This window comes from Nicotiana tabacum, chromosome 13 (assembly GCF_000715075.1).
Source record: "Nicotiana tabacum cultivar K326 chromosome 13, ASM71507v2, whole genome shotgun sequence".
NCBI classification, from domain to species: domain Eukaryota; kingdom Viridiplantae; phylum Streptophyta; class Magnoliopsida; order Solanales; family Solanaceae; genus Nicotiana; species Nicotiana tabacum.
In genome coordinates this window covers 27467328-27495020 of record NC_134092.1, presented here as the reverse complement: position 1 = coordinate 27495020, position 27693 = coordinate 27467328, and the positions used below count along the sequence as shown (strand labels likewise).

The 27693-nt window shown below is 37.4% G+C and overlaps 1 protein-coding gene and 1 non-coding gene across 2 annotated transcripts; both read right to left on the bottom strand.

Annotated features, from left to right (window-relative positions):
• Nucleotides 1–6221: 6221 nt before the first annotated feature.
• On the bottom strand, nucleotides 6222–6328 carry LOC142168548 (small nucleolar RNA R71). Its single transcript, XR_012698402.1, has one exon. It is a non-coding gene; the product is annotated as a small nucleolar RNA R71 (small nucleolar RNA).
• Nucleotides 6329–24494: 18166 nt separating this feature from the next.
• LOC107816626 (protein ACCELERATED CELL DEATH 6-like) lies at nucleotides 24495–27468 on the bottom strand. The gene is made up of 2 exons (XM_016642357.2): nucleotides 26453–27468; nucleotides 24495–25894 (listed from the first exon to the last, which is right to left on the bottom strand). The coding sequence occupies exons 1-2, from the start codon at nucleotides 27030–27032 to the stop codon at nucleotides 24780–24782; spliced, it is 1695 nt and encodes a 564-aa protein (XP_016497843.2). The 5' UTR covers nucleotides 27033–27468; the 3' UTR covers nucleotides 24495–24779.
• Nucleotides 27469–27693: the final 225 nt, after the last annotated feature.

The following is a 27693-nucleotide window of genomic DNA, read 5'->3' as shown; positions in this document are numbered from 1 at the left end:
CTTTATGTTGATTTTTTCGAAAGTAAAAAAGTTGGTATAAGATTGCACAATGTATCGTACAAGTTATAAGGTGAAAAGATAAGCAACTTAGCATGAATGATTAAAAAAAATTCTAGAAAAAGAATTTACCGTATCTCCTTAAATCATAGTTGTTATCTTGAGTTGTTAAGGAAACATGATAAATGATATGCACTTTGGTTCATATTTGACCTTCAAATATATAGTCATAATGAAAACTAATTTTACAGTTAACGGAATTTAATCGGTTGTACTCTTTTCGGTACCATGAATACTGAGAAAATGAGCCTAATTTAGAACTGAAGAAGAGTAATCTTCCGTTCATATAGAAATTTTGTGCCATTTTCCTAAGTTGCTCACCATGTTTTTTGTTTCTGCAGTCCATAGTGCAGTCTCAACAGAAATTCTAATTATCTACTCCGACAAAACTTAATAGTTTAGTTGGTTCTAGAAGCTACCGCTTCCCGCCTCCCTCGGGGTGAGAAGTTCCCTTCCCTTTTCTAAAATGCCTGAGTAGTCTGCTCAGCAAACGTACAAAGTGGACCGCAGTTTGGCTGACCCTCTTCTTCCCATTCGGGTTGGGTTGACCCAGAAGTACAGTAAGAAGGAATGAAACCACTGGAGAGTCGTCTGCAGTTCACACTTGGGCAAAGACGACTGACTTTGGAAGTGCAGTCTCAACAGAAATTCTAATTATCTACTCCAACAAAACTTAATAGTTTAGTTGGTAAAAGTATAATATAGTAAATGGTTGGAGTAGTATTTCGGCTTGATTTGTATATATGTCGATAAACAAAATTGTGTGTAAATTGCAAAACTAATGCAGTCAGACCTCTCTATAACAATATCCTTATATAACAATATTTCACTATAAAAGCCAAATTTTTTCCGGAACTAATTTTCATGTTATGTTATAATATGTGTTCTCTATAACAACACTTTGCTATAACATCCAAAAATATTGGGAACAAACGAGACTGTTATAGAGCAGTTTAACTTTAGTTAAACGCGTAACTTCTAAAGTAATTAACGAATTTCTTTTTAAAGTAATTAAGACGTCTTACTTTAATACATGAAAACAAATTAAAATCCAGATAATATTATACAATAATGAAGAACCCATAATAATTTTGAATTAGTAGAAGTTATTTTAAAAACAAAACTTGCACATCTTTACGATATGCCAAACGATCGTTTGCTCAATATGGTACCCTTTATGCCAAAAGAAACAACTCCGATAAGAGCGCGACATAATCCAAATCCATCCGAAATTCATCGGAATCTAACCAAAACTTGCGGAGAAGTCCAAAATCATCATGCATACCTTTTGAAACTTTTAAATCATGATACCAAAGCTAGTTACAACTCATTTTTTTAAACTTAACTAGTATGCAACTTAAGTGTCCGAATCACTCTTAAACATTCCGGATCACGACCAATATATACTCAAATTAACTGAGTTGGTGTATCAACATATATAAGCAGAAGGCAAAGTAGACAAGGAAGGAGATTCATGCTCTTTACTCATTGAGTTCTTGTTTCTTTACCGCTTCTCATCAGACAAATATGCATAATCCACAAGTACATAAGCAAAGAGCTGCAACTGATGACAAGGACAGTAATGACGAGACCGAGTGAATGTGCTAAAGTAGCATACATACCAGTTACAAATGCAACTATAACTGCTGTCATTGCCAAAAACTGCAAAATAACTGCGACCCCGTAAAGCCACCTAATTACCTTCAACTCCTTTAGTGTTGCTGCATTTCCTGCCATGATATAGTAGCTGAATATATAGCACCAGCTCCAGCTGAGCATGCAAACGCGATTACATCTGTAACAACAAATGCACGGAATGCTGCTTTTCTTGTTAGAATCGCCATCCCTTTATTTGAGCTGTTGGAGTCGCTATCTTAGGGACCAATGATATGATGTGAAATTAAATTCAGGTGAAAGATAAACAGAGGACGAAATAGAATGCAGTTTTTACTTGTATCCTTTCAACATATATATGAGTTTCAAACACATAAAACACCATACATCAAGAATTGACAAAATCCCAGAAACATTGGTTCTATAAATGCAAAGCTATAGTTAAGGATGGTTCAAGGCTTGCTTTAATTTCTTGCAGGATCAAAATTGGCAAATCAGCCGGATTTTGAAATCACTCCTGATCATTGGTCATATTTTCATCATATTAGAGTAATAGTTTTTCTTTATTATATGCAAAAGGTTTTGGAATTTTGTTCTTAATATTCTATTCTATAGGACTAAACAATTTTAGTATTATCTTCTTATTCTATCAAATACTAAACATGATAGATTAGATAATAAGCGCTCGTTTGGGTTGAAGGGTTGGTATAACATTCTGTATTGTTTTTTCCAATGTTTGGTTTAGCTTTTGAATCATGTATAACTAATCGTGGAGTGATTTAATACACCAATTGATGTATTATTTTATACCAAGACAAATGTAGTAAAACAATACTATGATTAAGTTATACATGGACAACGCGTTCAAACTGCCAAACCTCCCCTTATGGGTCTCCTCATGCAAACCCTTTTTCAAATCCTTATACAGTTCTAAACCAAACACAAGTTTAAGTTATACATTGTGTATCCAATTTTTAATACAATGACCCCCCACAAAAAACTTAATTTGGAAATGAATAAAAAGAAGGTATAATTAGAGAGCACTTGAAACAAAATGCTATCAATTTGAATGAAAATTTTAAAAATAAAAATAAAATATAGAAGTATCGTGTTGTGAAGGATTTACTTTTATATATATGTGTGTGTGTGTGTGTGTGTGTGTGTGTTGGGTCGGATCGGATTGGATTAGATCATTCCTATTTTAATTAGATTATTATTTATTAAAATAAAAATAAAAAATTTAATTTATCTTAGACAAAAGAAATGTACTATACAAGTCACGTATTTATAGACTAGCTAATCCTAACTGATTATAATTAATATCCTAACAACTAACTGAATTCCAACTTAGCACCCTTCAACACCCCCGTGTGAACAAGTTGAACACTCCTAACTTGGACAATAGGAATTCATGTTGGGTTCGACCAAGTCCCTTCGTCAAAATGTCTGCTAGTTGAAGCTCTGTCACTACTAGAATTTTGGCAAAATTCGACCGATCAATTTTGGTCGGTCAAAAAATCGACCAAAAAACCGATCAAAGTTGGTCGGTTTTTCAAAATATTTTATTTTTTAATTTTTTTTACGAAACCGACCCACTTTGGTCGTTTTTCTTTGGCGTAAAAATGCGGAAAACTATTTTTGAGTCCCGCAAAATTTATTTTTCAAGAAACCGACTAACTTTGGTCGGTTTTTCAATTAAAATAAATAAAAATTAATATTAAAAAAACTGACCAAAATTGTTCGGTTAATTCAGCCGGTCATTTAAAAAAACGACCAACTTTGCTCGGTAATTTTACTTTTTAATAAAACCGACCAACTTTGGTCGGTTATTTTCGTGCAAAAATACAATTAAAGAGTATAAATCAAATAAAAGGCAATCTTAAAACAAAATGCACCAATGATCTAGTGGTAGAATAGTATCGTGCCACAGTACAGACCCCGGTTCGATTCCCAGATGGTGAATCTTTTGATTACATAATTAAAATACCGACCAACTTTGGTCGATTTTTTTTGCAATCGATCCCTAAAATACCGTCCACACGTAAATGGTCGCGTTTTGATCGGTTATTGGCCATTACCGATCAACTTTGGTCGGTTTTTTTGGTCGATTTTTATCGAATTTCTAGTAGTGTGTCCTTACATGCTTGGTATTGATGATAGGCTATAATCTCGTATTTTAGTCGCTTATTACACTCTAATTTAGTGTACTTTTATTGTGTTTGTGCTTTAATCACTAGTGTTGTGTACTTATTTCGTGTTTTATGCCTTGTATGAGTGATTTCGAGTGATGTAGATGTTATGGAGCTAATTCGAGCCATTTGGAGTTTTGAAATCTTAGTAAAAGTCCAAATGACTAAGTCGGAATCGTGTTCGGGGGCCGAGTACCGTGTATGTATATAAAAAGTAAAAGAAAAATGCCCAAAGCCAAAAAATGGCCTATCACGGGTTGTTGGAAGACGTGCACCATGAAGCCAAAATTCCCTAAGTTAAGGAATTTAATCCTCCAAAGTGAGACATGCAAGTGACGTGTGAAACATTGAAGTAGCTGCCCAATTCATCATTACACAAGACAAAGTAGTAGATGAATTGAAATTGGCCAATTCTCTCGAAATGGCCATTAAAGCGCCGCACTGTGCGACGCCCCCCACGCTGCAGCTGTACATTTTTCTGCTCCTGTCAAATTACAAGCTCTCTGGATTTTCCCACAACTGCCCCGCCTGGCGCATCGCCCCATGCGATGTGCCTTTGTATTTTTTTACAGAACCACAGTCCTATTTCGCGTAGGAAAAGGTGTTTTAGTGTGGCCCCAATCCTACTTGGTATAAATACATGTAAAAACGTTAATTTTGCGATTTTTGACACATTTAAGGTCTAAGGAGGCTAAGGAGGAGGCGGAGAAGCGAAAACATGAGGAATTCATCATTCAATCCTCACTCAAGACAAGAGTTTGGATCGTTTTATGCTTTTCTTTATATTTGTGATGAATTACTCCATATCTATGGAGTAGTTCTCTTTAGAGATTGATGGATTTGGTATTTTGATGATTGTTTGTGGATATTAACTCTAGTTTTTATGTATTGAATCGTTTTGGGTGTGTTAATTGTTACATCTATATTCACATGTTCATGTTACCGAGAGAGACATAACGTGTGATGTTTGTGCATTATCTTGTTGGTTGAATTCATTAATTCTTCTTAGTAATCAAAAGAGGCTAGTTGAATTGTTGATTAAACCTAGTTAGGAGGATACTCGAGAGAGTTTCTCCTAAAGACCAATCAACTACGAAGCGGTGCATGTCTTCACCGAGCTTAAATTGGTTCATATTGTGAGGTTGAGACTTAATCGAGAGAGGAGTTTCTACTAAACATTTGAATTAATAATTGAGTGAATTCAAGAGACTCACTTGAACATTAGAAGTGAATTAACTAGAGTTAAATCCCATACATTTATCTTGCACCTATCCAAGCAATCCCTATTTTCTCCCATTGATATCTTCCTTGCTTACTTTTATTTCGATTCTTTAGCTCTAGATTATTAGTTAATTTTAGTTTTTAATCACATTATTCTAAACTATTGATTATCTTGGATAACAATCTAGCTGCAAACTACGATAATACTTTTTAACTCTAAAATCCCTGTGGATACGATATTATATTATACTATATTCGACTAGCGAGCATATTTAAGTGTATGTTTTGCGCTCGTTAAATTTTGACACCGTTGTTGGGGATTGGCAATCAATAGTGTTTGAAATAGTTTGTAGTGCTAATTCAGGAATTTTTTTTATTTTATTTTGTTTTTTCATTTATACGGTTGGCATTCTTTAACTGTGCGCAGGTTACAGGTCAGATTGGTGCATGACCCGATCTTCTGGGAAGGAATTTCTAACATACGAGCCGGAAATTTAAAAACAACTGCGACAATTGAGGAAGTAAAGAAAGATCGCCGAGACGTTAGAAAAGGTTGGGCAATCCTTAACCAAAGATATGTCTAGAAACGATGAAGATAATGTAGATTTGGTTGCGAGAGAGGCAACCCAACAAAGAGAAAATGTTGCACGAGATGCTGAAGAAGCAACTTTTAGAGATGCACAACGTATTTTTGAAGAAGAGAGGGGCTACAGACTTAATCAAAATCAACCTTTGGGTGCAAGCCAGTTAAAATACATAGCTCCCGAATCTGGGAAACCACTTGGTGATTACTCTAGACCGGTCTAAAACTAAGGGTTGTCAAGCATTCGACCACCTCCAGTTGTAGCAAATAATTTAGAATTGAAGCAAGGGTTGCTTCAAACTCTGCAAAACTGCTGTGTCTTTAGAGGAAAGATGAACAAAGATCCAAACAATCATCTAATGGACTTCGAGGAGATCATGAGCACCTTCTAATATAATGGTGTGTCACAAGATGCAGTTTACTTAAGGACATTTCCCTTCATACTGAAAGATGATGTGAAGCAGTGGCTTCGAAGCTTGCCCCATGGATCGATTAAAACATGGGAGGAGATGACCAGAAAATTTCTTGATAAATATTTCTCCTCGGCTAAAACGAGCAATTTTAGAAGAGAGATCCATAACTTCTGCCAGAAATATACTAAAATGGTTTTTGAAGCTTAGGAAAGGTTTAAGGAAATAGTCAGAAAGTGTCAACATAGCAGAATTGAACTCTGGATGCAACTCCAGGAGTTTTGGGATGGGTTGACACCGGCCTCACGCAGAATGTTGAGCAATGCAGCTGGAGGTCCGTTAATGAAAAAGACACCAGATGAGATAGTCACTATTCTCGATGAATTATCTGAAGATGTAAATCAGCGGCCCTCTAAAAGGGTTGAAAGAAGACGGGCAAATAGTGTTCACCCGGTTAATGCTAACATATCTGTATAGGTACAGCTTGATGCTATGGCGAAGAAAATAAGGAAGCTGACCTTAGCTTTAATACTGAGTGAGACTCATGCAACATGTGATATATGTGGAAGAGGACACCCTACTCATGAGTGTCAAGCCTCAACTGAGGAAGTTAATGCTGTTGGAAATTACAATTTTAATGCAATGGGTCAAAGGCACCCTGGTTTTTCATGGAGTTCACCTGGGGTACAACAAATGCGTGGAAATAAAATAACGCCAGACCTCAGGGACAAGGGGCGCCTGTTTTCCAAAATCAGCTGAGGTAGCAATTTCAGCTTCAACAACCAATTCATCCTCAACGCTAGACCTCAGTGTCTTTATAAAGTATAGTTTGATTGCTCGAGGACGAGCAATAGTTATGTGTGGGGTGTTGATGGTAGGCTATAATCTCGTATTTTAGTCGCTTATTGCACTCTAATTTACTGCACTTTTATTGTGTTTGTGCTTTAATCACTAGTGTTTTGTACTTATTTTGTGTTTTATGTCTTGTAAGAGTGATTCTGAGTGATGTAGATGTTATGGAGCTAATTCGAGCCATTTGAAGCTTTGAAGTCTGAGTAAAAGCCCAAAGGACTAAGTCGGGATCGTGTTCGGGGGTCGAGTACCGCATATGTATATAAAAAGTGAAAGAAAAATGCCCAAAGCCAAACAAATGACCTATCACAGCTTGTTGGAAGACGTGCACCATGAAGACACAATTCTCTAAGTTAAGGAATTTAATCCTCCAAAGTGAGACATGCAAGTGACGTGTGAAACATTGAAGTAGCTGCCCAATTCATCATTACACAAGACAAAGTAGTAGATGAATTGAAATTGGCCAATTCTCTGGAAATGGCCACTAAAGCGCCGCACTGTGCGACGCCCCCCACGCTGCAGCTGTACATTTTTCTGCTCCTGTCAAATTACAAGCTCTCTGGATTTCCCCACAACTGCCCCGCCTGGCGCATCGCCCCATGTGGCACTCCTGTGTTGTTTTTACAGAGCCACAGTCCTATTTCGCGTAAGAAAAGGTGTTTTCATGTGGGCCCAACCCTACTTGGTATAAAATACATGTAAAAACATTAATTTTGGGACTTTTGACTCATCTAAGACCTAATGAGGCTAAGGAGGAGGTGGAGAAGTAAAAGCACGAGGAATTCATCATTCAATCCTCACTCAAGACAAGAGTTTGGATCGTTTTATGCTTTTCTTTATATTTGTGATGAATTACTCCATATCTATGGAGTAGTTCTCTTTAGGGATTGATGGATTTGGTATTTTGATGATTGTTTATGGATATTAACTCTAGTTTTTATGTATTGAATCATTTTGGGTGTTTTAATTATTGCATCTATATTCACATGTTCATGTAATCGAGAGAGGCATAACTTGTGATGTTTGTGCATTATCTTGTTGGTTGAATTCATTAATTCTTCTTAGTAATCAAAAGAAGCTAGTTGAATTATTGATTAAACCTAGTTAGGAGGGTAATCGAGAGAGGTTCTCTTAAAGACCAATCCACCACGAAGTCGTGCATATCTTCACCGAGCTTAAATTGGTTCAGATTGTGAGGTTGAGACTTAATCGAGAGAGAAGTTTCTACTAAATGTTTGAACTAATAATTGAGTGAATTCGAGAGATTCACTTGAACATTAGAAGTGAATTAACTAGAGTTAGATCCCATACATTTATCTTGCACCCATCCAAGCAATCCCTATTTTCTCCCACTGATTTCTTCCTTGCTTACTTTTGTTTCGATAGTCATTCGTCAATTAGCTCTAGATTATTAGTTAATTTTAGTTTTTAATCACATAATTCTAAACTGTTGATTATCTTGGATAGAAATCTAGCTAAAAACTATGATAATACTTTTTAACTCCAATCCCTGTAGATACGATATAGCGAGCATATTTAAGTGTGTGTTTTGCCCTCGTCAGGTTTTAATCAACCCTTCCTGCAATTTTTTCCTCACAAAGTGAAATCAATTTTTTTTTGCTTAGTCCTCTCATGGTAAATTGGATTAGCAACAATCAGCAGGGCAGCCTTGCTATTACACAATAGCGCCATTGGTAACTCTAAATTCAGATTCATTTCTTTGAACAGTCCGACAAGCCATACCACCTCTGCTACTGCACTGGCCATACTTCTATACTCAGCTTCTGCTGAGCTCCTGGATATGGTGTTTTATTTTTTGGCTTCTAGGAGATCAAAGAATCTCCAAGATTCACAATGAATCCACTCAAAGACTTTCTTGTCATTGGACAAGTAGCCCGATCTACATCAAAGTAAACTATCATCCCACCCGAGACTTTGGATGATAGCAAAATCCCTAAACCAGGTGCATTCCTCAAATATCTGACCACTCTTAGAGCTGCTTCCACATGTGACTTCTTAGGCATATACATGAACTGACTAAGTTTTTGTACTGCATAGGATATATCGGGCCTTGTCATTATAATGTAAAGCAATATCCCGACCAACTTCTAATAACTGGTGGGGATCCTTCAGAAGATCATCATGTGTATCTGCCTTGATTGTATCTCCTTTGTCAAAGTCTACACTCGTCAACCTCTGATTGACCTCTAAAGGTGTACTAGCAGGTTTTGAACCCTCCAAGCTAAGGTCAGAAATCAAATCCAAAGTGAATTTCCTTTGGCACACTGATATTCCCTGTTTGCTTCTGCTTATTCCAAGACCAAGGAAGTACTTCATTTCCCCCATGCCCTTTATATTTAAATGTTGCTTGAGCATGTCTTTGGACTTCTAGATAAGGACAAGAGATGATCCAGTGATCAGAAGGTCATCTACATACACCAGTATAATCATAATGTGATCACCAACTCTTCTGGTAAAGAGGGAATAGTCATTGAATGGAGCCTGCAACCATGAGAGCCTCAGACAACTTCAAGTTCCATTGCCTGGAAGCCTGCTTCAATCCATATAAGGATTTTTACAGCTTACACACCTTGAATTGCTCCCCCTTGCTAGCAAAGCCAAGAGGTTGTACTATATACACATCTTCCATCAAATCACCTTATAAGATATTAAAAACATCCATCGGGCACAGCTTCCATCCATACATGGCAGCCATAGACAAGACAACCCTCGGTGACACCATTTTCACAACAGGGGAAAAGGTCTCTTGATAGTCCAAACCTTCTTATTGTGTGTAGCCTTTGGCCACAAGTCTGGCTTTGTACCTGTCCACCTCCCTTTGAGCATTGTACTTTACCTTATATATCCACTTGTAACCAATATCCCTCTTCCCAGTTGGCAAATCAACTAGAATCCATGTTTTATTATCAGTAAGTGCTTGAAGCTCTTGATTCATGGCTGCAACACACTTCTTATCATGCATAGGTTCTGCATAGGAATATGGCTCCCTGATGGAAGAATAATTACAAATGGACTTATAATAAGAGTCAGACAAAGAAGTGTATGACATATAAGTGGCCATAGGATACAAGCAAGGTCCAGTAGCAGTGGTGTCTTTGGAAGGAAGAGGGCCATGCACATAGTCATGCAGTTACCCATGAGTCTTGGTCAGTCTAGTGGACCTTCTAGAAATAGGTTCCTTCTCCAAAGGCAACTGTTATTGTAATGAACTGGCCGGTTATTTTATGTATTTGAGCCTCATTTTCCTATTTGATACTTTCCGTATGTGTATTTACTGTTATACGACTTGCGGGGATGGTTGATTTGATTTTGGAAAAGTTTTGGATTGAATTGAAAAATTTAGTTCCAAGGTTGAAAGTTTAAGTTATAAAGGGTTGTTCGGAGTTTGACTTTTATATAGATGACCCCATAATGTGTTTTGATAGTTCCAATACATTAGTATGGTGATTTTGGAGTTAGGCGTATCTCCGGATTTGGATTTGAAGGTTTCTAGGTTGATTTAGCTCTTTTTGGCAAAAGTTGGAAAGTTAAAGGTTTAGAAGATTTATAGGTTTGACCGGGAGTTGACTTTGATGTTATCGGGTTCGAATTATTATTCCAAAAGTTTAAATATGTTCTTTATGTCATTTGGAAGTTGTGTAAAAATTTTGAGGTCATTCCAAGTTAGTTAGACATAATTCGACATGAGTTTTGAAAGTCGAAGTTTGATAGTTCATTATGATTGAATTGAGGTGCGACCCATGGTTTTGATGTTATTTTGTGTGATTTGAGGCCTCAAATAGGTTTGTTCTGTATTTTGTGACTTGTTGGTATGCTCGTGGGGGGTCCCGAGGGGCTCAGATAGATTTCAAATCACCTGAAGCGTGGTTGTGCATGGCTGGTTGGTGGCAAGTCTGGTGTACTCACACTTGTGAAAAAGAGGTGCGCAGGTGCGAAGTGGCACCCACGAGAAATAGGGCACATAAGCGGAGTATGACTGGAAGAGGTAGAGTCCGTAGATGCGAAAGGTATTGCGCAGAAGCAATGTCGCTTCTGCGATGCATTATGTGTAGAAGTGCTTCTGCAGAAGTGGATGATGGAGCGCAGGTGCGGATGGCCGGGGGATTAAGTGAAATCACAGAAAAGCGACTTTCTGCGCATAAGTGGAGCCGCAGGAGCGCGATTATAGTCCCAAAAGCGAAAATAGCTGGGTAGAATATAATTTCAAGGGTTTGGTCTATTTTTCATTATTTTGAGTTTTGGAGCTCGGCTAGAGGCGATTTTTGGAGAGTTTTTCACCTGAGGTCTCAATACAATAAAAACTGCTAATACAAAGTAAATCTCCCCCAGAAACTGGTAAGTACGGAGTTATGAGCTTCTACAATGGAATACAAGTCTAAAACTGAACAATAAATACACTGTCTGAACAGCAACAACAGTATGAAAGGAAAAGACAAGTCAAACTGCGACCAAGGATGCAACTCTACCTCGCCTTTAGCAGATAGTCCAACAAGCAAGCCTACTGCTGATAACTGGTCCCCACACCTGGATCTGCACAATTAAGTACAGAGTGTAGCATAAGTACAACCGACCCAATATAAACACGACAAGGTAAGAGAAGCACAAATTATTAATGATACTAGCTATCACCCGTGTAGTTTCATCCTTTAAACCGATGCCGAATAATATTGAAATCAAATCTTAAAGTGTAGTATGAAAACATCTGTGTGTGTATGTGTACAATTTCTCAAATACTCTGCTCAGACAATAACTTGGCATATAGAGGTGATATGCAGTTAAATCAGATAAATGATAAAGGAAATTGCAAGTAAACACGACGTCAAGGAGAGGAGGTAAGGGTTCCTGCCTGAGATGTTATTGATAGATGAGGAGCCAGTGCGGGACGCATGTTAAGATAAAGGAAATGACCCATGAAAGATTACGCATAATATTGATATGAGAATGAGCCAATGCGTAGTTAGTAGTTGATTCAGGAAGAGCCTAGTTATGGCTAGACAAGAGGATACAGACAAATCAACAGATCGTGCAACATAAACATAATGAACCCCAACATGGGGAATTTAGTCTCGCAGATATGACATTGTAATACTTGAGAAATATTCAGATAGGAGTTGGGGTAGTTAAAGGTACCGTATGAATGTTATGGAAATAAAAGATAGTCTCACTGGGAAAACAGTCAAAACTTCAGTTCAGGAGCAACCCTACAAGCACAAGGGCGTGGAAATAAGTAACTACGGATAATTATAGGCAAGGAAGAACATCAAAAATTCCGTCAAGTATACGATGTAATAAGCTCGCAGCTTCACAAGAGTCAGAAGGTCTTCCTTAAGTACTACAACGAAAGACTAGCTGAGGAAATAAGGAAAAAGGCTTCGACCTAAGCACAATGACCTAAAAAGGAAATTGTCATGTAAAAACAGTCTCACTACAATATCGTATGCACTCTATGAGAAAGTGGCACCTACCATGGCTAAAGAACGGGAAGAAAAATCAAAAGTAATATTCGAGACCATGTGAGTTGCACAAAAATTCCGGCATGCGTGGGAACTGAGATAAGCTAAGTATACACGCAACAGAAGGGCAGAAAGACCAGGAAAAGTAATAGTTTACGTTTAAAGGAAGCTCAGAGGGAACAAAAAGGATTATGCACTTAAGACTTTAGAGTGATATCCATGCACCATATATGTTGACATTCATACAGCCGTAGAAGACTCCGGTATAAGTTAAAAGAAAGAATTGAGCCTAGGTCATAGACAAAGGATTGAATTATCAGAAGATTGTATCATAGATATTCCATAGCGCCCATGAAAGGCTAAAGTAATAACTAATACCGTAAGCCACAGATGAGAAGATACTGTGAGAAAGATTGCACCGTACTCCCTTATAATTACAAAATCTCACATTGCTTGGAATTGTTGAAGATCTTACATGCTTACGTGATATACACAGATGCATATATGAATTACTTACATTACCTACTATCTTACTTACAAAGTCTTACTTACAGAATCTTACTTACCCATCTTACTTACAAAATCTTAATGTTTGAGATGATGTGGGCCACACTTTATGTGGATGACTTATTCAACCATTGTTCTAATTATGCCACATAGTTTGCAAACCAAAGAGTCATTTATCTCCCAATTTGATTTGTTGCCACGTTGAGCCCTTTAGACTTATCCAACAATTATTCACTTAATTCCTTAATTATATGGTTAATCTCCCATTAAACTAATAATTAATCAATTACCCACATAATTAAGAATTATCTCAAATTACTTAAAATACTACTGACTTTTAACACACTTTATACACCTCACTATTATGGCCATGTGGTACCTTGTATAGTATTAGTCCATAAATACCGGGTGTTTTAGCTCGGGCCTTATTTTATCCCAAAATGTCAAACTTTGACTAAATTCATTTTCTTCGATTTGCTTACCCATTCTCCTTCACGAATTTACTCATCACGTATTTGAAATAGCATAATGCTTATAATTTCAAAATAACCTCATTACCGAATTCACGTCGATTAACTTACGACGAAATTTTAACGTACAAAAATGCGGGATGTAATATCTCGTTCCCGAGCTTTCATCAATTCACTTATGGCATACTTTCACGTACGAAAACATGGAGTGTAACATCATTCCCCCCTTTGGAACATTCGTCCTCGAATGTTGACTGATACACATATCATTATCATAACTTATATCTTCTGAATACTTTAGTATTCTCCTTGCCATCTAGGCAACTGTTCTGTGAATAATTCCAAAGGCCAGGGCATCCCCTCCCTTTAGGCCTCTTTCTCACACCACGACTTGTGGTCGGAATCCTTCCAATCTCGTAACTGTTGCTACCTTCTGTCCGTGCAGCCTGTAGGACTTTTTCCTTGCATGTGCTCATATGCGACTCTTCCCTTCATCTTTTAGCCAATCTTTAAGCCTCACTTTGGGAATATATACAGAACTTGATAAGATGTCCCTCTAGGCATCTATAGGTGTATTGAAGTTCTTCGGTCGGTACTTTATCGACCTTACGAATATTGCCATATCTCATTTCGTACTTTGTAACTTCTATCCATTCATTGTTGATTTACCTCAATATTGATCTACAATCTACCACTGATATCTTGAAACTTCTTACGTAAAAAATTTCCACTAGGGCTTACGTTGCATCGAGGAATATTCGAAGTGATTTTCCTGATCTACTTAGCGGCGATACTGTACTTCAATAACCATACTTTATAGCATCCTAATGTGACTCACTTACGTGGGTATTTTAATCCTGTACAATTTATGAAATCCCTTCAAATCATCACTCAATCGAAGGTCCAAACGTCATCCTTCATTTATCACAAGTATACCCTCATTTTACTACCAGGGCAACATTCCATCTCTTTTAAATGCTATTAATCTTAGACTCCTTTGAGTTCATTCAGGCTATACTGGGATTTCTATAACTTAGAGAAACCATCAGCTCTCTTGTTTTCATGGGCTTAATCCTAAGGACTTATCCATTCTCATCACCTTCTCACTCGCCCTTTCTTATCCTTACTCCTGTCTTCCTAAAACGTTGTCGCTTTACCATACTTTAGCTTGCGACCTACACATATCTAGTTATACTACTCGCAACCTTCTTTCAACTTGTTTGCACTATAGTTTTCCTTGTGTTATTTTGGAACATCAAGCGAGACATCACATCGTCTCAAACTCTTCTTTACTCTCTTAACTAGGCCTCTAGGTACCTAGAAACCATAGGCTGGAAGATATATGCCACTGGCGACGCCGCTATCATTCCTGGATACTGAATCCCAACGCTTCTAGCCTTCTATCCGAAGTATGGACTATTCATAATCTTCTGCATTTGAGTATCTCGTACGTTGTTCACCTTTACCTTACTTACCTTAAAATCTCGCATCACATCTTCTATCTCTTTCATGACCTCTGATGTTTGGCATATTTCGATATGTGTTGATGTTACTTTACCTATATTTTAACCGCTTCTTGATGTTATTTGATCTTTAAAATGCCCAACATGGTTTAATTATTGGTTTTATGACTAATTGAGTTGTGTGTGGTGAATTAGGGTATTTGGAGTGCAAAAATATGAAGAAAAGGTGCTCTAGGTAGAGGAAGAGAGATTGGATGCGTCGCATTCCAATCTAGAAAAAAATCAGATTTCGTGCACCCTTAGCAGTGAAGTCGGCCCATAGCATCCGCCATAGCATCCGCACCTGGGCAAAGCTGAGATGGAGGAACAAGGGTTGGATGCGTCGCATCCACCCTCGCATGAAAAGCTAAGAAATAGAGGACGAGGTGGATGCGCCGCATCCACCCTCGCATGTGAAGCTGAGAAATGGAGGACGAGGTAGATGCGTCGCATCCACCTTAGCATCAATCCCTGAAGCCGATTTGGACTAGGAATAGGAGAGCTTTGGCCCACGACTTTTGTACGCAATATATAAGCCAAAAATGCCTCCTTTAGGTCATCTAATATATTGGAGAGGGGGAAAAAGCCACAACAAAGTTCTAAAAACGACGGAATTTGTCTTGAGTTCCTATTCTCTCTTTCTTTTATCGATTCTTATGCACTCTTGTGAATTTTTGATGATTGCCTGAATATGAGTGGCTAAGAACCCTATTGTTCTAGGGTCATGGGTATACATGAATGTTGATGTTTGAAGTTTAATTTGACGAAGTTGATTTTATCATATTGGGTTGTTTATTTAATTCTGTTTTTAATTATTTTGCTGAGTAGCTAACAGTGAAATACTATCTACGAATCTAGAGTTGAACTCGAAAGTGGGAACTCTAGATTGCATATAGAATTAAATAGAGCAAGTTCTTAAACCCGGGCATCGGAAAAAGGATTCGCAATTGGGATAGACATATACCTAATTGCCTTGCTCGGTTGCAATACAGGAATTGTAAATGCGTTTTTGTTAAATTTAAGTCCATAGACATATAGGTATTGAGTTAGCTTGAATAGGCGAGTAAGGGCTCGACAGAGTCTTATAAGTAATATCAACCCTTTCAACCAACAATCCAGATAAATCAATTAGTTATTTTAAGCTAAGAATGGAACATGATTGTTAAATAACCCATGACCCTGGAATATTATCCCCCATTGATTGTTATTTAAAACTATTTAAGTGTTGTGTTGATTTCTAGTATTTCATTACTTGATAGTCTTTAGGTAGTAAATTAGACAATTATCTATTTTATAAGAAATCGCTTGAATCGATAAGCTATTTGAGTTTAGTCAAAAGTTAATCATAAGTCCTCGTGGGAACGATACTCTATTCACTACTCTATTACTTGACGATCACGTATACTTGCGTGAGTGTGTTTGGTCCCGACAAGTTTTTGGTGCCGTTGCCGGAGAGGTAAATTTAGGCGTCAGTGAAGTCTGAGTAACCGAGCAACATTAGTCTATGCTAGTGAATAAGTGTGAGGTCGTTTGTGTTGATTGTGTACAACAATGTTTTGAGCCTATGATATATTGTCTAAATAAATTGAACATCCGGCACATGCTAGACATCGTGAATTATAAAGTGTTACTCATTTTAAATTGTGTGAGCGCTATGCGTAATGATATGTCGTGAGAATAAGTGTGGGGTCGAGTGAGGTATTATGTGCAATTGAACATGGTTAGTGAGCGTCACTCGGATAAACCTCATGTTGGGCATAATGATATCTATATAGCGCAATGCTTATTTGTAAAATTTGAATAGAGTATCACATCCCTGCTGAAAGCCATGAGCTATAGTTTCATGAAGTATTGAATGGCATGACTCTGCGCATAATTGGAAGTGCAAGCTGTTGCAACTGCTTTATAGCTAAACTTCACTGTTTTATACGCTAATTGTTGATTTCTTTGCATTGCTGATACTCAGGTTCATAAATGGCAGCAACGAGTAAACCATCCAAGCAACAAGACAAAGATAATAACAAACAACCACCCAAAAAGCCCACCGGAAAGGCAACATGTGCTCCAAATCCACAGAAAAAAAGGAAGCATACTGACAAAGAAAAGGAACTGCAGCCTATGCAGTTAATTGATGATTCAGAGCAAGAAGAAGAGGAACCATTAGTCAGGAGGACAGTGAAGAAGGGTATTACAACAACATCATTAAATCTACCAAGCAAAGGGATAGAGATAAGAGAGCCTGTGACATACCAGAGAAAAGCCTCCAAAAAGAGTGATCCGACTGATAAAGGAAAGGAGAAGATTACTGCAGAATCTGAGTCCGAATCCGATTCGGATAATGACCTTCTACATGTCGACATGAGTGATGAAGATGAGGGTGAACCCATAGACCGAGTTGCTTGGGAGAAGAACTTTGTTAATGAGAAGGCATTCCGAGCCTATAATAAGATACTGGGTTCAAAGAAGTACATTCCAGAAAAGCCGATCAACATCGGAACACTTAAGAAAAAGTACCCAGAGTTTCTAAAATCAATTCGAGAGGTGCAACAATGGGGACCCATCTTGAAGGGTCACGGCAAAGCCAACCTTACTATCGTTAGAGAGCTTTACGCCAATTGGCGTCACTCTAGGGGCAACATTGTGAGAGTACGAGGGGTAGATATTAATGTGTCAGCTGAAGCTCTAAATAATTTCTTAGGGGTGCCACACACACTAACAGATAGGTTTGACTCCATATGCAAAACACCAGATTATGCACACATTAAGTCTGTTCTATGCCCTACCAGGAAGGATGCAAATTGGAAGCATGGGAGTATGGAGTACCATTCTATAGCCAAGGAATTCATGAGTGCGTTAGCACATGTGGCTCTAAATTTCATATGCAACCGCCTGATTCCATGCCAACACAAAACTGATGTCCTTCGACACCACGCACTAGTATTGTATGATTTATTGGAGGGGATACCGCTCAACTTAAGAGACATCATGCATAATCAAATGCAGTGCACCAGGATGAATTACGAGTAGAGGCTGTTCTTTGCAAATACCCTATCGGCTTTCTTGACAGAGATGGGAGTACTATGGGACAAGGAGAATGACGACATTGAGGCTAAAGCTCCAGGACCATACGATGTCACTCATGTTCTAGAGCCGAACAAGGGAAGGTCTTCTAAGCTCACCATTCAACAGTTATTTGAGCAGATGCAAGCAGATATGCAAGAGAACAGGGCTGAGTTGATAGCGACTCGTGTCGAGTTGAGTGCCACCAGGGATGAGTTGAGTCAGACTCGTGCGGATCTAAGCCGAGTCCAGACTGAGCAAGCCACGATGATGAGGGAGATATCATTACTCCTCAAAGCTCTAGTTCAACGTGCAGATATATACATCTCATAGCTGATTGCATTGTCCACTGTCGGACCATCCACTCCTGTTCCTCCTATACTCCCTAAGGCTCCACACACCAGGCCTACTGAGGTCGCTGTACCACCTGCTACAGAATCAGCTCCAGTTGGTGATCATAGGACAATGACAGCTCTCCCTATGCGTGAGGATGATATTGCAAGGCCGGAGGGGGTCTTGATGAATGCCATGGATGCAGATGCTCTTCCACAGACTGCGGATGAGCCTTCCACCTTGACTTGAGGGAGTTTCTTCTCACCCTACTTTACCTTATTTGTGTGCATTGGGGACAACGCATAGTTCTAAGTGTGGGGTGGGGGTTATTCATATTTTTTTGTGTGGATGAATGTACTTAACTGTTACAATTTGACTGTTGGGGGCTGTAATATTCACTGGATTAATGGCAAATGGCATGTAATAGTAGTAAATTCATCTATATGGAGTAACTCTCAGTTGATTCTTAAAATTAGTGTTAGTATTAGGAGATTGACCAAAAAAAAAAAAAAATTAGAGTAGTAGCCTTAAGTAATTAGTAAAAATTTTGTGTAGGTAGTAATAATCCCCTGTGGTTTTTCTTTGTGCATCGGTTCTTTTCCATGGGATGTATTTTGAACCGGGTAGTAAATTTTTTCTTTTAGAATAGATTAGAGTTAGAAAATAAATGGAGGAAGAAATATGAGATTCCTAGGGGGCTCTTGACTTGTTTGATAGTAGCATATTCAGGCTTTGGCATGTGTAGTGCCTTTCCTATGTTTTAAAATTGATCATGAAGCCTTTATAAATTGGATAGCATGTTTTGTGACACCCATGTCTCGTTTACATGACTTTTGTTCACTTTGTGCTTAATGCTTAATATCTCGTTGCTCCGTGAATACTTACATTGTTTGAGAGTCGGAATGTGATCGTCCTTAGTGAGTCATGTGACATGTGGGGTGAGGTTTTTGTGTTGTTCATATATTGTACTTGTGTCTAGAACTTGCCCGGTATGTGAGTTGAAGCGAAATTTGAGGTGATGCTCGGTTTGAAAAATGATTTTAGACTTTCTTTGATCTTTTTGAGCTTATTGCTTATCACAAATAAAATCTATCCCTAGTTAACCATTTTGAGCCTATTGACTTTTATTTGGTACCCACATTACAAGCCTATACACTTTTTATTCTTAATTGACATTGTTTTGATCCTTTTACCTCTTGAAGCACTTTAGTTGTTAGATGAGCGCTAAAAGAAGTAAAAAGGAACTAAGTGTGGGGTGGCTTTTGAGTGAAACCAATGAAAGGAAGAAAGGTGCACTTGTTTTGTAAAATAATACACCACTAGCGGAAATTGAAAAGAATAGTTGGAAAAAAAAGAAAAAAAAAGAAAAAATATAGATGAATAAATTGTTGTCTTGTTCTTGCTAGTGGGTATGAATTAAAGTAGTGCTTAAAGAAACAGAAAATATTGTTGGGGATGATATTATTTTTGAAATTGAAATGGTGTTGAAGAATTTGCGCTTAAGTTATTTGGTGATGTGTTAAAGTGCTTAGGATGTTGAGTCACTATTCCTAAAATATATCCTACCCGTCCCTTAGCCCACATTATAACCATAAAAAAGTCCTAATTGATTCTAGATCGAGCGAGCTTACATTAGTAGAGATTTACATTAAGGACAAGCCTATGATACCAATTGCATGCATGTGACTTCTTTGTGAGAGTGAGCGATTTTCTTTGATATATGTGAGTCATTAAAATATATTTGATCATGAGATTCGAATGTGTGGATTGAACTCGCTCTCTTGTTCTTGTTGTGAGGGCACATGGTTTCACGAGGGATATGTAACGTTATTAGACTTCTCTATGATGTTGGGTGTTCAAGCCATGAGTGCATAGTGACATTGAGTCGGTTTTTGAGGTTAGGATTGTTGTGAGCATGTTGTTTTTGTTTGAATATTTTTAAAAGAATGACTCAAGTAAAGGTAAGTGCATATGATGCATATTCTAGAGCCTAATTGTGGCAAATGACCATGGTCATAGGTGTGGTGTGCTTTGAATGATAAGATCTTAATTTTGTTTCATCTACTATAGTGATGGTTTGTTTGAGGACGAACAAAGGTTTAAGTGTGGGGTAGTGATGTTTGGCATATTTCGATATGTGTTGATGTTACTTTACCCATGTTTTAACCGCTTCTTGATGTTATTTGATCTTTAAAATGCCCAACATGGTTTAATTATTGGTTTTATGACTAATTGAGTTGTGTGTGGTGAATTAGGGTGTTTGGAGTGCAAAAAAATGAAGAAAAGGTGCTCTAGGTAGAGGAAGAGAGATTGGATGCGTCGCTTCCAATCTAGAAAAAAAATCAGATTTCGTGCACCCTTAGCAGTGAAGTCGGCCCACAGTATCCGCCATAACATCCGCACCTGGGCAAAGCTGAGATGGAGGAACAAGGGTTGGATGCGTCGCATCCACCCTCGCATGAAAAGCTAAGAAATAGAGGACGAGGTGGATGCGTCGCATCCACCCTCGCATGTGAAGCTGAGAAATGGAGGACGAGGTAGATGCGTCGCATCCACCTTAGCATCAATCCCTGAAGCCGATTTGGACTAGGAATAGGAGAGCTTTGGCCCACGACTTTTGTACGCAATATATAAGCCAAAAACGCCTCCTTTAGGTCATCTAACATATTGGAGAGGGGGAAAAAGCCACAACAAAGTTCTAAAAACGACGGAATTTGTCTTGAGTTCCTATTCTCTCTTTCTTTTATCGATTCTTATGCACTCTTGTGAATTTTTGATGATTGCCTGAATATGAGTAGCTAAGAACCCTATTGTTCTAGGGTCATGGGTATACATGAATATTGATATTTGAAGTTTAATTTGACGAAGTTGATTTTATCATATTGGGTTGTTTATTTAATTCTGTTTTTAATTATTTTGCTGAGTAGCTAACAGTGAAATACTATCTACGAATCTAGAGTTGAACTCGAAAGTGGGAACTCTAGATTGCATATAGAATTAAATAGAGCAAGTTCTTAAACCCGGGCATCGGGGAAAGGATTCGCAAATGGGATAGACATATACCTAATTGCCTTGCTCGGTTACAATACAGGAATTATAAATGCGTTCTTGTTAAATTTAAGTCCATAGACATATAGGTATTGAGTTAGCTTGAATAGGCGAGTAAGGGCTCGACAGAGTCTTATAAGTAATATCAACCCTTTCAACCAACAATCCAGATAAATCAATTAGTTATTTTAAGCTAAGAATGGAACGTGATTGTTAAATAACCCGTGACCCTGGAATATTATCTCCCATTGATTGTTATTTAAAACTATTTAAGTGTTGTGTTGATTTCTAGTATTTTATTACTTGATAGTCTTTAGGTAGTAAATTAGACAATTATCTATTTTATAAGAAATCGCTTGAATCGATAAGCTATTTGAGTTTAAATTAGTCAAAAGTTAATCATAAGTCCTCGTGGGAACGATACTCTATTCACTACTCTATTACTTGACGACCACGTATACTTGCGTGAGTGTGTTTGGTCCCGACAGTTGTCGTGTTTTGGGTATAATTCACATCCGCGACTTGAAGCTCTATTATAATACTTGCACCTCTAGTGCATACACACTCCAGTGGGAGCTTCATATTGACTTCTTATGAGGCTGGTACTCTTCTAACTGACTTTATCGTAAACCATTATAAAATATGGCTACTGTACTATCTCTCTTGTACCTCTGATATTAAGAGCGATCCTGCAATATTCTCAATAACGATTTCTATAATTTTCTGGGTCCAATAATCAGACTCCTGATTTACTTCGTTGTTTTAACTCTTTAGTTTCCTCTTCCTTCTGTTCAGCCTTTATGTAGGCTTAAGCTATCTTCTGATCTATGGCTCACGGTATTAGTTATTACTTTAGCCTTTCATGGGCGTTATGGAATATCCATGATACAATCTTCTGATAATTTAATCCTTTGTCTATTCCCTAGGCTCAATTCTTTCTTTTAACTTATACCGGGTGAGATTTACTTTATATTAGCAGTTTTTATTGTATTGAGACCTCAGGTTTATGCTATTTCTATGAATTTCGTTACTATGTTGCCTTCGTTATCATGTTTCAGCTTGCCTAGTCGGTGTGTTAGGCGCCATCACGACGGATTGGGATTTTGGATCGTGATAACTTGATACCTTGTTTGGTTACAAAAATGAGAAAAAATAATCTCCACATAGAATCTAGCTAGTATAGGTTATATAATATTAGGTTAGATTTTTTCTCTTTTCCACATAAAACGTAGCGCATTGCTAGTACAATGTTTGCTCTGTGTTTTTCTTTTCCGCATAACTAATATACATATAAGTTATGAGAAAATCTATGTATTATTTATGCATGGTAGAAGATGGAATAACTTATACATGTATTAGTAATACCTGTATTAAAACTCAAAATGACAAGAATATCATCTATTCAAACTTGTTATATATTTTTTTGTTCAAGAAAATATATCTAAAATATACTAACAATTTTAATCGAATAAACTAGACTAACAATAAATAATATTCACATTATGTTTCTATATTACTAATCCTATAATTAATCTCCGAATAACTAATTCCTGCATAATTAATTCCCGCAAAATTAATCTTTGCATAATTAATCCATGCATAACTTATTCCTATATTAATAATACTTACATAACTCTAACCAGCAACCAAACGAGCCCTTAAGGTAACTCCGTAGCTAAGCAGCTAATAAGAAACCATGCATTAGCTGCTTAGTTATGGGCAAATCAAACTGAAGCTAGATGCGGGGGATCTAGCCTTATGGTGTCGGGTTCATCTGAACCCAGTACTTTTGATGCAAAGCATAATATATATATATAAATTCATTAATGCCAAAAAACTCAAATATTGAGAACCCGTAAAGTTTAAATCCCGGATCTGCCTCTAAGTCTAGATGTTAATACAAGTAGTATTATGTACCGGTGTGTTCCTGAATTACTGCTGCATGCAGAGGCATTCGATTAGATGGACCAGCAGCATAAGTTGGGGCCGATTCCAAGATTTCCAAAATATCAATAGAACCACACTCTGCCGCCAGATACAATCAGAGGTGGAAATAAGATTTTAAGCTTATGAGTTCGAAATTCTAAGTATTTTAAATTATTGAGTTTTAAATTATTAAATTTTAAATAATCAATAAATTATTCAACGCAAATACAAGGTTTGAACCAAAACTAATGGATTCGCCCAGAACACTGGCTCCGCCCCCGGATACAGTGGTGTCTCCCCAGCCTGGTTTGCTGGATATTCAAATTCAGGATCTTCTTTAACCAACATTTTGACAATGCCAACACATTTACTCCTCACGGCATTGTGCAGTGTTGTATCTCCATTATCATCTGTCATCTTCATTAGTGTCTCCTTATTTCCCCCACTACTCCAACTACATCAAGTATCACACTCACAACTTTACTGTTCCTTCTCTTAGCTGCTATGTGAAGTGCAGTTTCATTTTTCTTGTTCGTACAGCATAAGATTGCTGGAGTAAGATTAAGGACTTCTCCAAAGAAATCGGATTTGTCATATAGGGCTGCCACGTGGAGGATCGTGTTGCCCATTGGAGTGACTTGGTACCCATTTTCATCATTCCTTTTCAAATGATGAGCAAGTAGAAAATCACCATCTCTGGTATTGCCTCTCTTTGCAGCATTATACAAGGTGGGATCCATTATTCTTTTTTATTTAATTAGGGGATATGATTATCAAAAATCCCTGGAATAATGATCTTGTGGTATAGGAAATTACTGAAACTCTTGACGAAGTCTTTGCTAAGTCTTTTGTTTTTTTAACATATACAAATATTAATACAAGTCTCATGCTCATCCATTTCACATGGTGTGGCCAGCTACCTCACATTAACTTTTTATATAAAATCAAAATGAAAGACAACTTGTTGTATAGGGTGAAATTGATTTATATTAAATATTCGTGACACGTGGAACCGGAGGCAGATGGAAGATAGAAGCGAGTAGAAACTAACATTGTTTTTTGAAAATGACAGCTTTCATCGCTCAAACTAGAAATTAATTAGAAACCAATGGTAGAGAGTGCTCACGTGCATATAAGCACGTAACTTCTAAAGTAATTAAGCTACTTCTTTTTAAGTAAGGCGTCTTATTACTTTAACATATAAATGAAAATAAAAACCAAGATAACATATAATACTATACAATATTAAACAATTCGTAATTATTTTGAATTAATTTGACAGTTCTTTTTTTTAACTACAAAACTTGCACATCATCTTTAAGAATGCATCTGTACATAAGGTATGCGAGAAGGCAAGATAAAGCAAAATAGAGATGCTGAACTGAACAATCTGTTAAACAAATACTGATGCATGCAGACTGCAGTACTATTACTCGGCCATACTGCTTGAATTAATTTCACTGAAAAAAGGAAAAAGATGCATTTATGTTTCTCTCTCTATTTCTCAAGTAATATCTCTTCCAACAAGATACATTACAAACATGTACAAAAGAAAGAGATGCAACCGATGACTACGACAGTAATGGCGAGACCAAGTGAATGTGCTAAAGTAGCATACATACCAGTTACAAATGCAATTACCACTGCTAACATTGCCAGAAGCTGCAACTGACCTGCGACTCTACTGAGAGCCGATAGAATTCTGTAATCCTGATAGGATGTTGGTCGATGATTTATTGCCATGAGGAAGTAGCTGAATATAGCACCAGCCGAGCATGCAAAGGCGATGACATCTGTAATAACAAATACACGGAATGCTGCTTTTCTTGTTAGAATCGCCATCCCTTTATTAGGGCTATTGGAATCACTGTCAAAACCTCCTGGCAATGTGAAACCAGCGGCAAAGGTGACTGTAACTAATAGAGTGGCCACAACTAGATGTATTTGAGCTGCCGACATGATGCCTTTGATTTCTGTTTCACGTTCCTTAGCACGCTTCAAAAACTCCCTCTGTATATCAATTTCATCCAGTGTATTCACCGGAGTCTCACGTCGTCCCAATCGACCAATGTTAGCAAAATCGCAATACAAGCTGTCACTGATACTTTCCTTGTTTGTCGTCCTCTTTAAGCAAGACAATGCTACGTCAAGCGGAGTCTGGTTTTCTTTGTTAAATGACATCTTCTTTGCTATGGGATTTTCTCTTAATTTCACAGGCACATGGGCCCAATAACTAGAGGCGGCAAGCAAATGGAGAGGAGTGTTGCCATCATCATCTGCATCGTCAGCAAGGCTATCCCACTTCGTGGACTTTAATAAGGAATTAACTAACATATATTGATTGTTCAATATGGCAACATGAAGAGCATTTTTGTCTCTGCTGTCAAGCATTTCCCAGCAATCCGGGCAGTACTTTAATAACTCATTTATCATGTTTTCATCACCTGCACTGGCTGCAATGTGAAACGTTGTCGTCCAGCGATTTTCACTGCCTGCTGGAAGGTAGGCTAAGGATTTCCTCCACCCCAGCATATCAGAAACTACTTCTTTCAATCCTAGATTAACAGCATAGTGCAGCGAATTCCAACCACTCACGTCAGCTTCCTCACATGAAGATTTATTCCATTGCCACAGTAATCTCGCGCAATCTGGATGTGTCAAATATGATGATGATGATAAGGAGTTAATTCATCACAAATTATGAGATCATTCAAAAGCGCTTAGCTTCAAATTATTTATTCTTTTGCTTCCTCTTTCATACTTCTCGCACAATCCTAGAGCTTGGATTTGGTGGTTATTGATTGAATACTTACTGATTTCTAAGTCTTCCACTAGGTCAAGGGTTCAAGAGTGGTATGAAGAGCCATCAAAGTTAAAATTTGACTTTTGAGTTAATCATTTAAAGGGAAACTAATTAATTACGAGAAAATTATTATTGTTACCAAGCCGATTTGTGATTTCCTCCACAACCAATCAAACACTTATGGATTTTGATATGGCTACCTAGGACTACATCAAAAGTTATTGGTTAACTAGAAATAAGTCTTTAGAGTTGTCTCACAAAATGAGTGATGTGAATATTAATTTTATATTACTGAGAATATCTGAAATGATTATATACTCCAAGTTAATGTAGACAATGGTATGGAAAAATCAAACTAAAGCTAGATGTTAATGACGGAGAGTAACAAAAAATACGTTCATACCCGTGTGTTGATGAATTACTGCTGCATGCAGAGGTGTTCGATTAAATGGACCTGCAGCAAAAGTTGGTTTGTTGCAGGATACCAAGATTTCAACCAAAGCATCACGAAGACCAGACTCCGCCGCCAGGTATAGTGGTGTCTCCTGGGCCTTGTTGGACGGAAATTCGAATTCAGGATCTTCTTTAACCAAAAGTCTGGCAACATCTTGATGTCGGCTCCGCACGGCCTTGTGCAGTGCTGTATCCCCATTGTCATCTGTCATCCTCATGAGTCTCTCCTTATTCTCCTCTCCAGTTATACTAAGTAGCACATGAACTACTTCACTGTGCCCTTCATTAGCTGCTATGTGAAGTGCAGTCTCATTTTTCTTGTTCTGATGACATAACAATGCGGGAGTAATCTTAAGGACTTCTCCCACAAAATGGGAGTGGCCATAGAGGGCTGCCACGTGGAGGACTGTGTTGCCCTTTGGAGTGACTTGGTGCCCATTTTCTTCATCCCTTTTCAGATGATCAGCAAGTAAAAAATTGCTATCTCTGGTATTGCCTTCTACCGCAGCATTATACAAGGTTGGATCCATTTTTTTTTTCTTTAATTATTAGCGAATTTATCCAAAATCTCCTGAATTATGTTGTCTGTCCTTTGCTTTCTCTGGATGAGACATTATATAGAAATATTCTGAACACCACTGATCTTTGTCTTTGACCAAAAGAAAGGGATTTGTTGTTTGCCTTGTTCAGAAGAAAGGAATTTCTTGTTTATCTTTGCTGTTTCTTCTATTGCCTTTTAATTATTTGTCAAACTTTAAAGAATATCAACATGAATAAAAACGGTTTTTTACTACTAAATCTAACAAAACCAAAATATTACTTATATCTTAAGATTTACTTCGTGTCATGATTCTCTTTTTTCAACACAAACAAGACTGAGTAATTAAATAAGAAAATGATAGAACAAGAAAAATATTTTTATGAGTCCAGATAAATCTGAAAATCAAGTTTTACTAACATCCCATATCCTTATTAATTTCTATTTTTCCAAAATATCTTTTCAAAAAGAGAAAAAAAAATTAGTTAGAACAAATAAAAAAATGTAAGGATAATTTCAAAGACCTCCCTCCAAATGTATCTTTGTTACACTAACTTCTATGATCTTAGATACTACATTCATCCTCCCTTATTATTATTGCTTTTCAGTAAAAATGCTGGTTCAATTGATAAAATTAATATTCTATTCCAGAA